Raw genomic sequence first — 13,838 nt, forward strand, 5'->3', positions numbered from 1 at the left:
ATTTTCCAAGTTGTAGTTAGAAAGGGGGTGCCTTCCCTTAATTAGGAGAGTTTTTACTCATGTGCTGTGGTTGAAACCACAATTTTGTATATTTCCCCAAGTGTACAAAATTTTCAACCAACACACTCCACCTGGTTATGGCGGATCAGTCTTTCCATCCTTTTCAAAGATGCAACTTTAAGTCCACCATGCGACATTCCTCTCAATACTACCTTCTTCCCCTCACACATGAATTTCAGCTCCATGGTTTGCAAGTTTAGTGTGATCTCACCAAGAGATCTCAGCCATTGAATCCCAAGGACTGCATCATCAATCCCACCAATGCTAACCACAAAAAAATCATCTCTGATTTCATGATTTCCCAGCTTCAAAGACATGTTGGAAATCATCCGATTGCAAGATATAGTGGAGCCATCTGTTACCATGACTTTGAAGCCCTCAACTTAGTCTACCACTAGTCCCCTCTTAGCAACAATCCTTTCATCAATGAAATTGTGTGTCGCTCCTATGTCAATGAGAGCAATGACACGATACTCTCCAATCACACCCGGAACTCTAAAAGACTCATTCTTGTGAATGCTCGAGAGTTGAGCAACCACTCCTCTATCTTCTGACCCAATTTCAAGCCCTTCAAGAGCCTCTTCATACTCGCTGTCCTCAACTTCAATTTGCTGTTCTGAAATTTCAGAATCTGATCCATCCGCAGAATAGCACTCCATCTGATGCAAATTGCCCTTTCCATGACACTTATGTCTTGGGGCCCAAGGTTCTTTGCAAGAATAACAAAGATTCTTCCTTCGAAGCTCTTGACGGAGCTCATCATCCATTCACGAAGGGAACCTCTTGGTTTGATTTGTGAACTTCTTCTTATCCTTTCTGAAAGGGAAAGGCTTGGACTGAATTTTATTCCTTGGGGCAGCCAACTCCATGCTTCGAGATTTCTTAATAGCTTATGCCAAAGTGGGCGGATCAAATGCTTTAACCCAACCTTTCAAAGGTTCCTCAAGTCCTTCAGTGAAAAGGACAACTAACCGCTTCTCAAAGATGCTAATTACCATAACTGACAGATTTTGGAATTCAGTTACGTAAGTGTCCAATGAACCTTGCTGTTTGAGTTGAGCAAGTTCTCTAAATTTCACCTCTGGATCCTTGGTGTCGAATCTCTCAATCAGCTTGTTGGTGAAATCAGTATAAGTGGTGATTAAGTTGTGAGCAAGGGTGACCAACCAATGGTACCACCATTCGTGGGCCACTCCATCCAAGTGCAAGGTAGCAAACTTGATGGCATCTTCTTCCGGCATAGGCCTCAAAGATATGTAATTGTCCAACTTATGCACCCATGCTTTAGCTATCCTCTTAGTGCTTCCATCAAAGTGTGCTAAGGCACTCTTCCAAGAGCTTACTAAAAATCTCTTGGGGCAGCAAACCTATTGTCATCCCTCCTTCCTCTCTTCATTTTCTAATTCATAAACTGATCCAAAGTGAGGATATCTCGGATCTCACTAGGGAGAGAAGCATAGTCCATGTAACTGTTTCTTATTTCATCAGCTGTAGGTATCTCCGTTTCAACTTGTTGTACTTCTCTTGGCAGAAATACAGGTTGTAGAGGTCTTGGGGCTGAACCTCCACTATTGCTCCCGTTGTTACTCCCATTTCCATTGCCTCCAGGAGCATTAGAAGTGTTGGCTTCTGGTCCATTGTTGGGTTGGTTAGGGGTCCCAACAACGTTCTGGTTAAGTTTGGCCTGCAGTAGAGGCATCATGTCCATCATGGCATTGAATTGTCTCTCAGCCTTCTTATCAGGTGCCTCATTCTGTTATGTAGCCTTGTCTGCCATTGACTCCACTGAGTCTGAAGAATCCAATTCCTTCCCTTTGTTTCTCAGTACTTCTGAAAATGTATCCTCTTCCGGCACTACCGGAATCTGAAACTGTTGTCTCTTTTGTTCTCAGTTGTAGTATCTGACGTCTCTATCACTCATGGAGAATTCTGAACCCACTGAAACTCACAGGCTGGCAGGAAAACCAGCTCTGATACCACTGTAATATCCCAGATATTTTTTTTTTGTTTTTTAGGACCAATAATTATCATCAACCAACAAATAACCCGTTAAGGTTAGAAAACATAAACTCAAAGCTTGCTGAAAATTGCAACCCTTCCACTTTCTGATCACCAAGTGCCCAATATGGGAAGGTGAGAGCATACGGTGAATAGGGGATCATTACATCTCAAATCTGCTGAAAAGATGAAGGGAATACAATATTGAAAAGGGGGCCATTAATACAATTAATTATGGGGTCCATTATTAATTAAAAATTAAAAGATTTCCTAAGTATGAAATGAAATAACATTTTAAATGTTATTTAAATGCTTTTCCTTTGAAATCAAACTTATGAGTATATAAGTCTTCAAGCCAAAATTGATTTCATTCTATTGAGCCATTTTCTTCATTTCATGAATTGTGAGGGGAAGACAAGGGTTTCTATCTGCAATCAGCTATTGGAGAGCGAGAATTCTTCACTGTAGCAGCCATTTGAGGTGGTGAAATATCCATTGAGTTTGGCATACAGGAGAGCTTCATACAAAGGTTCTATTTGGGCAAATTGGAGGGTAATACAGAGAGTTTTTATCAGCAGATTGAAGAAGTTTAATAATCAGATTGGAGAGAAAGATTTGCACAGGCCTTTGCAAGGTGTTGACATTCCTTAACAGGCCGTACAGCTGTTGTATTTTCCAACCGTACCTCATGTGAGATATGTGCCCTGGGGTTAGTTCGATTTTGGCATTAGAGACCACCGAAATTTTTGAATAAATTAGAGAAGCGTTGCTGGGAGGTTGGGAGACTAGGCGCCTCATCATTGAAGACAAGAGCAAGGTCATTAAGAGGAATCAATCCACCTATGTAGGCTGCTGTCACTTCCAGGTTTTCATATTTGATGATTATGTTGTAATAGCTTCATGATTTCATGTTAGTATTGTCTGCTGTCTTAATCAGCAACATTAGCATTGTAAATGGAGGTAATCTGCATCATCCTTGTAATCAGTTTTAGGCATTAAAGTAGATTTATTATCAGCATAAGACTTGTATGCCAACTGTTTGATAAAATGCCCAATGGCTGTAGATGTATATTGGGAAGCATGACAAGTGTTTGTCTTTATGCCATCTAGCTGTACTAGTTAAATTCAGTGATTTACATGTATGTCAAAGATCTGAAACAGCTAGTCTATCATTTCTATAACAATCTTGCATTGTTAGAAGCATTCAACAACAACATTTGCAGCCTACGAACTCAAGAAGACAATCAGAAAACTTTTAACAGCAGCTCCAGATATTGTATGCCAAGTGTTTGATAATATTCCTTAAGCTTCATAACAGCAAACTGTGATCAGACTTTACAAGGGATACTACATAATTATCCACTCCTTTTTGAAGAGTTCAACATTTTTGAAGGAATTTGAATGGTCACAGCTAACATCAAAGCTAATATTAATAGATTTTGGAAGGTTGTGACTATTCTTCTTATGTTAACAGATTATGTGCAAGAAGTTCTAGCATTTAAAGAATGAGAATCTCAATGTAACTGTCTGTTTCTCAGCTGATATAGCTCTCTTGTTGTTTGGTGTAATATAAGATGCATGACTTCAGAAGAAAAAGGTAACTCATGCCATGATAGAATAAGAAAATCAATGAAAAGTAACACTAAAAATCACTAATGAAATATAGTAAGGTTTCTAAAATGAATATAATCACCTCATCTTCACCAAGCAAATTATACATGATTGCAGCAGGTACTTTCATAGATGCATCACCAAGAGGAAGACCAAGTATAGCTCGTAAATGCTGTTCAAACTGTGAGACATAGCATGCTTCAATTGTATGATGACCACTGTTGTGGGGCCTAGGGGCGACTTCATTCAGCAAAATCTGCAGAACATTAGTAAACCCACCATAAATTCATATTTATGTCTAAGGGTTTCGAGAATTACTGCTGTCAATTTTATAGCATCTCAGACCTATGAGTGTTTTATGCATGCACTGATGGAAAAGAATATAAAAGAATTCATATGTTCCATAACATAAATTAGAATCCAGAGGATCATAGAATCCAATGGTGCTCCGAAGGGTCCAAATACAGAAACCACACACCTGACCATCTCCAGTCAGAAACAGTTCAACAGCAAAGACTCCGGCACCTTCAAGTGAACTAACAGCTCTTTCAGCCACTTGAACAGCCATTTCTCTTATTTCTGTTGGAACATCTGCAGGTGCCTCCACCATATGGCAAATGCTATCCCTGTAAAATCAAAACACCAACATATATGATGAGAATCATATGAAGAAGTCTATATCTAGTGGGGATTGCTGTCTATTTTATCCCTTATTCCTCATTAATTGGATTCATCAATCACAAAAAACAATTAAAAATCCTTGTTCAAAATATTTAGTTCTGCTACACTCACATAAATGAAATAAAAGTTGAACATAAGAATATCATTTGAGCCTATATCTGGCTATCTTATCAGGTTTGTTAACCCAAACAAAATTACTTTTGGCCATCACATTCTAAAAGCACTGAGCAATAAGAGTCAGATTCTAATTATGAAGAGGAGACTGGCTATTGTGTCAGCTTGTCACAAAACAATCAACTTTTAAAAGAAATTTCAGCCTACACATGATTTCCTTTGGTTGTTAATTGTTCAGAAAGGATCCATTTCTTTGTCTTCGTTAGTTTGTCCATGGTGTACTAAATTTTAAGAGTCTTCTGAGCTTGACCTCAAAGAGATAATGCATTGACCTTTAAAATAGTTTTATAAATCGTAACTAATAATTGTCCTATTATATATCCTTTAATGATAGTTTCTGAAACTAATTATGATCCTGTTTGCTAAGAAATGTGTATAACAATTAAGAAGCACAAATAAGGTTTTCCTTTATTATATGACAGTCTATATCTGCCAAATCCATTATCAATTGCTACACCAGCACTCGAAACATGCATTGGGCAACTGTAGGATGTAAAATATGTCTTGAAGAATGAACACATATAATTAATGTAGTTCCATATTTAAAAGCCCCTTATGTAAACAGATTGTATTAAAGTTCATACCCCCACTTTATACATGACCATATGTGTTTGGACAGAAAAGAATATAATTTGCTACTTTAGGTTCATGCATAGATATTTATGTCTCAACTAATAGGATAATTAGTAGAGCGAATATTTAAAGGTGCTATTACATATTTTTAGGTGTAAAATCTAAAGTATTTAATTAATTCTCCAAAATTAATCTAGGCATCGCAAACTTAGGTCCTGAAGGCGTATTTGATTTTTCTTTAAACTAAATAATTCACAGAAGTCGTTAAAATATTCCCCAGAGTTCACTTTGTAGGCAACATTTACAACCTTGAATTCCTAGCCAGAATCATTGTAATTTTATTTTTCCTTTTCAAGCAAAATATTTACAAAATCTGTTTGCCAAGCTGTGGTATAGTTGCAACATGGAGAGTTTATAGTAGATATCAGGTTAAAATCCCTCTCATAATTATTCAGCATACTTTGCACTTAAATGAAAATATATTTAGGTCAGCATACACACTTCCTCAAGGCTTGTTTGGTGTAAGCATCTGAATAAAGGTTTGGACACTAATGTTTTCCTTTTCAAAATATAAAAATTTCTGCTACAATTTCATTGCTGTCACAAAAACAAGCCTAAATTCCTTCTTGCATGCCTTCTCCAGTTAGTCTGAAGATATCTTGTCAATTGATGGAACATTAGTGGATCAGTCAACAGCCACTTCTCTGAAAGAAGTTGGAAACAGACGCATTCACATGTTTTCATATTTCCAGTCCAAATGGTTACTCAGTTCTACAATGCTACACTTGATCTTAAAACACGTCAATAGTAAACCATTGGTAGCTTCTACTTCTCAAATTGGACTAGGTGATTAATTGACCGTGCTTGGTTGTTGGGCTTGACGCAACTTAGTTGATAGAATTCTCCTCCTCAAGAAGTTCTATCTTGGATACCCCTTTCCTCTCTTAGCATTGTTAGACACATTCAAATTCTAGAACTTTCTTTTGGCCTACATGATATATACACTGCTTACTCACCTCAACGTTTCCTTTGTTTGTAACTTAATCTAATGGTTTTCCAATTATCTATCATATTGCTTTTGGTTCAGTTTCATCCATAGTTCCACAGAGTTTCCCGACAGGGGGATGGGGGCGGGTTTCGCAAATGGGGGGACGCGAGGGCCTAAGTTTGGGAATGGCAAGGGAATGGTGGCAGTGGGCAGCAGGGAAGCATTGCGAATATATATAGTACTTGAAAATTAGTTATAAAAAGATGTATAAGGAATAAGTAAACACAATGCAATGATTGCATTGAACATTAAGTCATTAACATTTAACTAGTTTTTTTAATTTTATGTTAAGCTTTAACATTGAACATTGAATATGAATAGTTAAAATCAAAATATTGACATCAGAATGGGAATTTCCAAAATTCCATAATGATGATTCATGATTACAATCAACAATGTTTGAATTTCAAAAAAAATACTTAATAGTAATACTAATGACAAATGAATCAATGGCTCTAATGGCCCGATGCCTCTAATCATCCCCAAGCTCCTCGCCAAACTACTCATCATTAGAACTGCTAGACTCCACATGCTCAAACTCATCTACACCAATACCAACCAGCCTTGTACTTGACTCTCCTTGTACATAAGTGATTTGTAGTCAATGGGACGCAAGGCACTATGTATAGCCACAAGCTTCTTTGCCCTCCTAGAAGTAAGCATATTCCTCTTAATGGAGTGGATGAAGATATAAGTAAACCAGCTCTTCTTAGCAACAGAATAACTAGAAACTGAAATGGTAATTGCATAATTAAATCAGTGAAGTCGGAAGAATACATATAGGCAATTACAAAATGATGTTTGTAAAAGAAACAATCGTGAACAAACGACTAAAATAGAAACAAACTAAAACTAACTAAACATTATGTAATGACCATTAATAGTACAATAATTACTTTAATACCCTCCCTTAATGGTCATCCTATCAACTACACCAAGTTGCCCCCTAAATTTTACAAACTTGTTCGGGCTCAGAGACTTGGTAAGAATGTCTATAGTCTAGTTCACAATTGGAACATACTGCAAGACAGTAGTTCCATCTTCAACAAGTTGTCAGATGAAATGACAATGAAGCTCTACGTTTTTGGATCGCTTGTGGAAGACTAGATTCTTGGCAAGTTTCAACACCCCTTGATTGTCACAAAACAAGGGTGAAGGACTTGCTTGAGACATTTTCATGTCATAAAGCATCCTCCATAGCCATATTGCCTCACAAGCTGCCTTAACAATTCCCCAATACTCTGCTTCTATCTAGGAAAGAGCTACAGCCTATTGCTTCGTATTGGTCCATGCAACTACACCTATACCAAGACTGAATACATACCCAAAAGTAGACTTCCTGTCATCAACAAGAACCTATCTAATCTGAGTCTGTAAAACCAATCAATAGAGGATCTTTGCTTCTGCCATAGAGAATGCCAAAGTCACCTTCCAGAAACACCTTTGAATTTCTAATTGTGTTAGACCTTAGATTCTGCTTTGAAACCCTCCATTTTTCAAACCTTAGATAGAAACACGATTTTTTGTTTTAAAAATAAAAATAAAAAAAAGTTCTTAAAGAAAAATCTTAAAAGATAACCACAATTTTTTTTTTTAAAAAATCGCCAAAAAATTTTCACTAGCTCTGATACCATGAAATGGTAATTGCATAATTAAATTTATGAAGTCAGAAGAATACATATAGGCTATTACAAAACAATGTTTGTAAAAAAAACAATCGTGAAAAAACAACTAAAATAGAAACAAGCTAAAACTAACCAAAAATTACCTAATGACTATTAATAGTACAATAATTACTTTAATAGAAACCTAGGACAGCAAATGAATGGCTAGAGTAGTAGTCAAAGATCTAGGCCCATCCATAGTCCACCACAACTCGGGGTCCTCGTGTGCCATAGTCTCTAGATCTATCATGAACACCTCTAAATATCCCCAAAGAGCAGAAAATTTTGTCCACCTAGTACAAATCATGTTTGCTTCTATCAAATCATTAATTTTCTCAATGGAGTAAGCCTTCCACATCCTGTATAGGTGTAACTCCGTCGATCCTTTACACGTACCACTTCGGGTTCAAAGCATAGGAAGCCATGTGTAAGGGAGTGTTGAGTTTGTCCCATTTGCAATGAACAACTGGCTAAAATGCTCAATTTAGAATTGCAATGCAAGGTCCTTGTCTTGCACGATAGCCTTCATTTGATCAAGCGTAGAATCAATCCACTCACACACCTCTCCAATGAAAGGTGCATTAGTATCTGTAATGTCCCTCTTTGGGATTTTCCTTAATTTAAACCTGAGACAACAATTCCAACTTAAGGTGATAACTATAATATATATAAATATAATTTTATCAAATACGAGAACATTTTATTATAATATTTGACTTAAAATTTCTAAGAATAGTATGAAAGATAGAACTTATCTTTACAATCATTGCTATCAATCTACCAATCTGGTATAGGTTTGCAATACTACTCTCGTGAAGCTAGTATTTTCATCAGCAACACCCAGAACGATGGCCCAAAGGTATGATATGAGAAATGATAAACTTCTTCAACAACCCGACCTAGAAATGCTTTCATGGACTGATAATATTAATCACACTTAGGCATACAAAATCAATAACGAATGCTCTGTTTCGATAGTATAAAAAATGAAACACCACACACTACAATTAACATTTAGTCTCGCCAAGGAATGGCACAATTCACGACCCACACCAAATACGGCTCAGAAATGTATTACGACTTTAGAGGGAGACTTAACATCCAAGAATTGGAATGGTTTCTCCTCCCGACTTTGAATCGGGTATTCAAAAGTGCAGTTTTGTTCCAAGCAACCTGTCACCAAGGGAAGACACAAACTCATCGAATAGAGCTGCGCTTATGGATGAGAATGCAAAATACCAATCGCCTCAAGTAGTTGCAGATTACACAAGACACTCGAACAATATGAATATGAAAGTAATTCCTCCTTTCAAACAGATCTTCAAAAATCCCGATAACAATCCATCATCTTTCTCACAAATAAGAGAACTCATCGATGGTCAATGAAGAGGCTGTGTCTTGCAAAGAAGATGAAACGGCTCCTGCCTGAACAAGACTTAATTTTGGAACAGACCTTTCAAATATTGATGAAGGAATTCTAGCGGTGCCTAACAGTCTTGACTCTTCCTTGCATTGACTAGATTCCAAATCGCTTGACAGAGATGACCGATATTGCTTGCATGGGAAGGAGCAAGCAAAGCTTTAACAGACTTAATTTGTACTACAAAGACCCCCAACTCATACAACCTCTCGTGGCGATCTTGCCCTTATGGGCCTTCGCTCTGCCTCTAGCCGTACACGATTTAATGTCACAGTGGATCAATATTTTTCTACGTAGATATATGCAACTGGAAAATTAGATATCGTGTGCAAAAACCTTAGTCCATCAATACATTGCCCTTGCAATAATAAAATAATTTCATTCAATCACCGTTGAATATAGACAATAGTGAGCTTACATATGACGCATCATATATTCAATATGATGTCCCTTACTTGGTTCACCAATATTATGTCAACCTGAATGTGGTCGCTTAGGGGTGATTAATATTATAACTGGTTACTCGGTCAGGCTATTGACTCTCTAAATATGTTGTACGCAGTTGCCTGTGCAATTCGGTCAAGCTATTGACTCTCTATGTAAAGCATACCACCTAGAACAAAGATAGTACTGCCAGTATTTAATAACAGATCTGATCTGTTCTAAATCTGACACTGTATCTTCAATACACAGAACATTTATGCAGGAATATGCTAATCTTCTGGTGTACCTACTTATGTCTAAGACTGAAAATATATCCTTAAATACACAAAATACTAATACAGAGAATGGGCTAGTTCTCTGATATATACGCTATGTTCTGGGACTGAAATATATCCTTAATACGTAGAATATGTATACAGAGAATGGATGGTATTCTGATATCGATCTTCCTGAATCAGATTCCTTCTTCCGTTTGGGTATAATCTGGGCGTCATTTTTCCTTCTTTCCGAGTGTGTATTGCTAGAGGAAGGTGGTCAGGTTATTTAATTTTCTTGACAAGCCACGACCCTTCCTAAAGGATATGACTCCCCCTTGAGTTGTGCCTTCTCTAATTTAAATTTGTCATTATTAAACACAGCCCGATGCATTAATAATATGATCGGTGATTTTGTAATAAACAAGTTTTGATAGAGGTAATGCTCAATATTAATAAATTGTGAATAATTCTATTAATAATAAAATGTGATTCACATATTACTAAATAATTTGTGTATAATAATTTTCAATATTAATTTGTTAATAATAATAATAATATTTAATAATTAAATATTAATAATTTCAAATAATCATTTGTTTATAATAATAATTGTTTCATTTAGATTATAAATAACGATCAAGGAGGGGACATGACAGTCCGCCCTTCCCGAATTTGCTTGTCCTCAAGCAAATGTTTATTTTAATTTCCTCAACTAAGTCATCTACCAACATGAGTTTAAACAACACAAAGCATATACATGGGAAACACGAAGCATACACGTGGAAGGCACAGAGCATACACATGGAAAACACGAAGCATACATATATGCAAACACGGAGTATACATGTGAATACACACATTGTGAAATTTCTTTCTTGTTATGAGTAGAAACACAAATCAACACCAGCCTGATGCAAAAATATAAACATCCAATCTAGTTTGTGATGTCCCCACTTCGCAAATCTAAGGAAACATGTAAACAATAAATTTTAATGATTGATTAATTCATCTAGGGTGTAATTAGTCAAAATTCATTTGAGTTTATTTGTTATCAATAAGTCAATTCCATATTTAATTCCTAGTGGGATCAAGAGGATAAGCTACCTTAGGATGCCCGTAGCGCTTATCAGGCCCAAGGGCGGTACACTCCCCCTTGGCCCTCCTGTCAGAAGCCCTTTGTCAACTGCAGTGGGTGGCCTACCTGATAGAGGCCTAGTTCCTGCTATCCCTGTTGCCTAATTCCTCATTTATCTCACTGGGTTTGGATATGCAATTGCTTTATTCATTATCTTGGTAGTAACTTATATCATTCACCAATTGTAACCTCAGGTAGAGTATTTAAGAATTTCAATTGGAGTAAATGTAATGAGTCTGATTAGCCATATCGACAAAGAGGATAGATAGCACAATGTTTGGATACTTTCCTCAAGTATTCAATGGACTATGCTTAACTCCCTATTCGCCATTAATGAGAGAGAAAAGATTTAGACACAACGAGACGCCCGTAGCGCTTATCAGGCCCAAGAGCGGTACACTCCCCCTTGGCCCTCCTGTCAGAAACCCTTTGTCAACTGCAGTGGGTGGCCTACCTGACAGAGGCCTAGTTTCTGCTGACCTCATTGTTCTGTCTCTCTCCCACACTAGTGGTGAATGTGAAGTCTACATCTATTATTAGTCAATTTCTTTAAGATTATACTGTTATCAATGAGATAATTCCACTATTTTAATTTGAATTTCTCTGAAGTCATACCCATTCAATATCTATTTGGCTGATAATAATATATTTTAAATTCATCTTACGAGATAGAACCTTCGTTGCTTATCGGTCATGGTACTTGCCTCTGTTCATTGACTAGAATAATTCGTTGATTCAATCTTACCCTACAGGATGGCAAGAACCTGGCTCTGATACCATTTGTAATGTCCCTCTTTGGTATTTTCCTTAATTTAAACCTGAGACAACAATTCCAACTTAAGGTGATAACTATAATATATATAAATATAATTTTATCAAATACGAGAACATTTTATTATAATATTTGACTTAAAATTTCTAAGAATAGTATGAAAGATAGAACTTATCTTTACAATCATTGCTATCAATCTACCAATCTGGTATAGGTTTGCAATACTACTCTCGTGAAGCTAGTATTTTCATCAGCAACACCCAGAACGATGGCCCAAAGGTATGATATGAGAAATGATAAACTTCTTCAACAACCCGACCTAGAAATGCTTTCATGGACTGATAATATTAATCACACTTAGGCATACAAAATCAATAACGAATGCTCTGTTTCGATAGTATAAAAAATGAAACACCACACACTACAATTAACATTTAGTCTCGCCAAGGAATGGCACAATTCACGACCCACACCAAATACGGCTCAGAAATGTATTACGACTTTAGAGGGAGACTTAACATCCAAGAATTGGAATGGTTTCTCCTCCCGACTTTGAATCGGGTATTCAAAAGTGCAGTTTTGTTCCAAGCAACCTGTCACCAAGGGAAGACACAAACTCATCGAATAGAGCTGCGCTTATGGATGAGAATGCAAAATACCAATCGCCTCAAGTAGTTGCAGATTACACAAGACACTCGAACAATATGAATATGAAAGTAATTCCTCCTTTCAAACAGATCTTCAAAAATCCCGATAACAATCCATCATCTTTCTCACAAATAAGAGAACTCATCGATGGTCAATGAAGAGGCTGTGTCTTGCAAAGAAGATGAAACGGCTCCTGCCTGAACAAGACTTAATTTTGGAACAGACCTTTCAAATATTGATGAAGGAATTCTAGCGGTGCCTAACAGTCTTGACTCTTCCTTGCATTGACTAGATTCCAAATCGCTTGACAGAGATGACCGATATTGCTTGCATGGGAAGGAGCAAGCAAAGCTTTAACAGACTTAATTTGTACTACAAAGACCCCCAACTCATACAACCTCTCGTGGCGATCTTGCCCTTATGGGCCTTCGCTCTGCCTCTAGCCGTACACGATTTAATGTCACAGTGGATCAATATTTTTCTACGTAGATATATGCAACTGGAAAATTAGATATCGTGTGCAAAAACCTTAGTCCATCAATACATTGCCCTTGCAATAATAAAATAATTTCATTCAATCACCGTTGAATATAGACAATAGTGAGCTTACATATGACGCATCATATATTCAATATGATGTCCCTTACTTGGTTCATCAATATTATGTCAACCTGAATGTGGTCGCTTAGGGGTGATTAATATTATAACTGGTTACTCGGTCAGGCTATTGACTCTCTAAATATGTTGTACGCAGTTGCCTGTGCAATTCGGTCAAGCTATTGACTCTCTATGTAGAGCATACCACCTAGAACAAAGATAGTACTGCCAGTATTTAATAACAGATCTGATCTGTTCTAAATCTGACACTGTATCTTCAATACACAGAACATTTATGCAGGAATATGCTAATCTTCTGGTGTACCTACTTATGTCCAAGACTGAAAATATATCCTTAAATACACAAAATACTAATACAGAGAATGGGCTAGTTCTCTGATATATACGCTATGTTTTGGGACTGAAATATATCCTTAATACGTAGAATATGTATACAGAGAATGGATGGTATTCTGATATCGATCTTCCTGAATCAGATTCCTTCTTCCGTTTGGGTATAATCTAGGCGTCATTTTTCCTTCTTTCCGAGTGTGTATTGCTAGAGGAAGGTGGTCAGGTTATTTAATTTTCTTGACAAGCCACGACCCTTCCTAAAGGATATGACTCCCCCTTGAGTTGTGCCTTCTCTAATTTAAATTTGTCATTATTAAACACAGCCCGATGCATTAATAATATGATCGGTGATTTTGTAATAAACAAGTTTTGATAGAGGTAATGCTCAATATTAATAAATTG

General features: G+C 36.8%; 1 protein-coding gene across 1 annotated transcript in view; it reads right to left on the reverse strand.

Moving 5' to 3' along the window:
- LOC131049869 (phosphoribosylaminoimidazole carboxylase, chloroplastic) overlaps positions 1 to 13,838 on the reverse strand; it is a 174,272-nt gene that overhangs the window by 20,683 nt on the left and 139,751 nt on the right. The window contains exons 8-9 of the mRNA XM_057983951.2: positions 4,148 to 4,295; positions 3,752 to 3,925 (exon numbers count right to left, since the gene is read on the reverse strand). Of these exons, the coding sequence (XP_057839934.2) occupies positions 3,752 to 3,925; positions 4,148 to 4,295 (322 nt within the window). The remainder of the gene's footprint in view (positions 1 to 3,751; positions 3,926 to 4,147; positions 4,296 to 13,838) is intronic.

This window comes from Cryptomeria japonica, chromosome 2 (genome assembly GCF_030272615.1).
Source record: "Cryptomeria japonica chromosome 2, Sugi_1.0, whole genome shotgun sequence".
In the NCBI taxonomy this organism is placed as follows: Eukaryota; Viridiplantae; Streptophyta; class Pinopsida; order Cupressales; family Cupressaceae; genus Cryptomeria; species Cryptomeria japonica.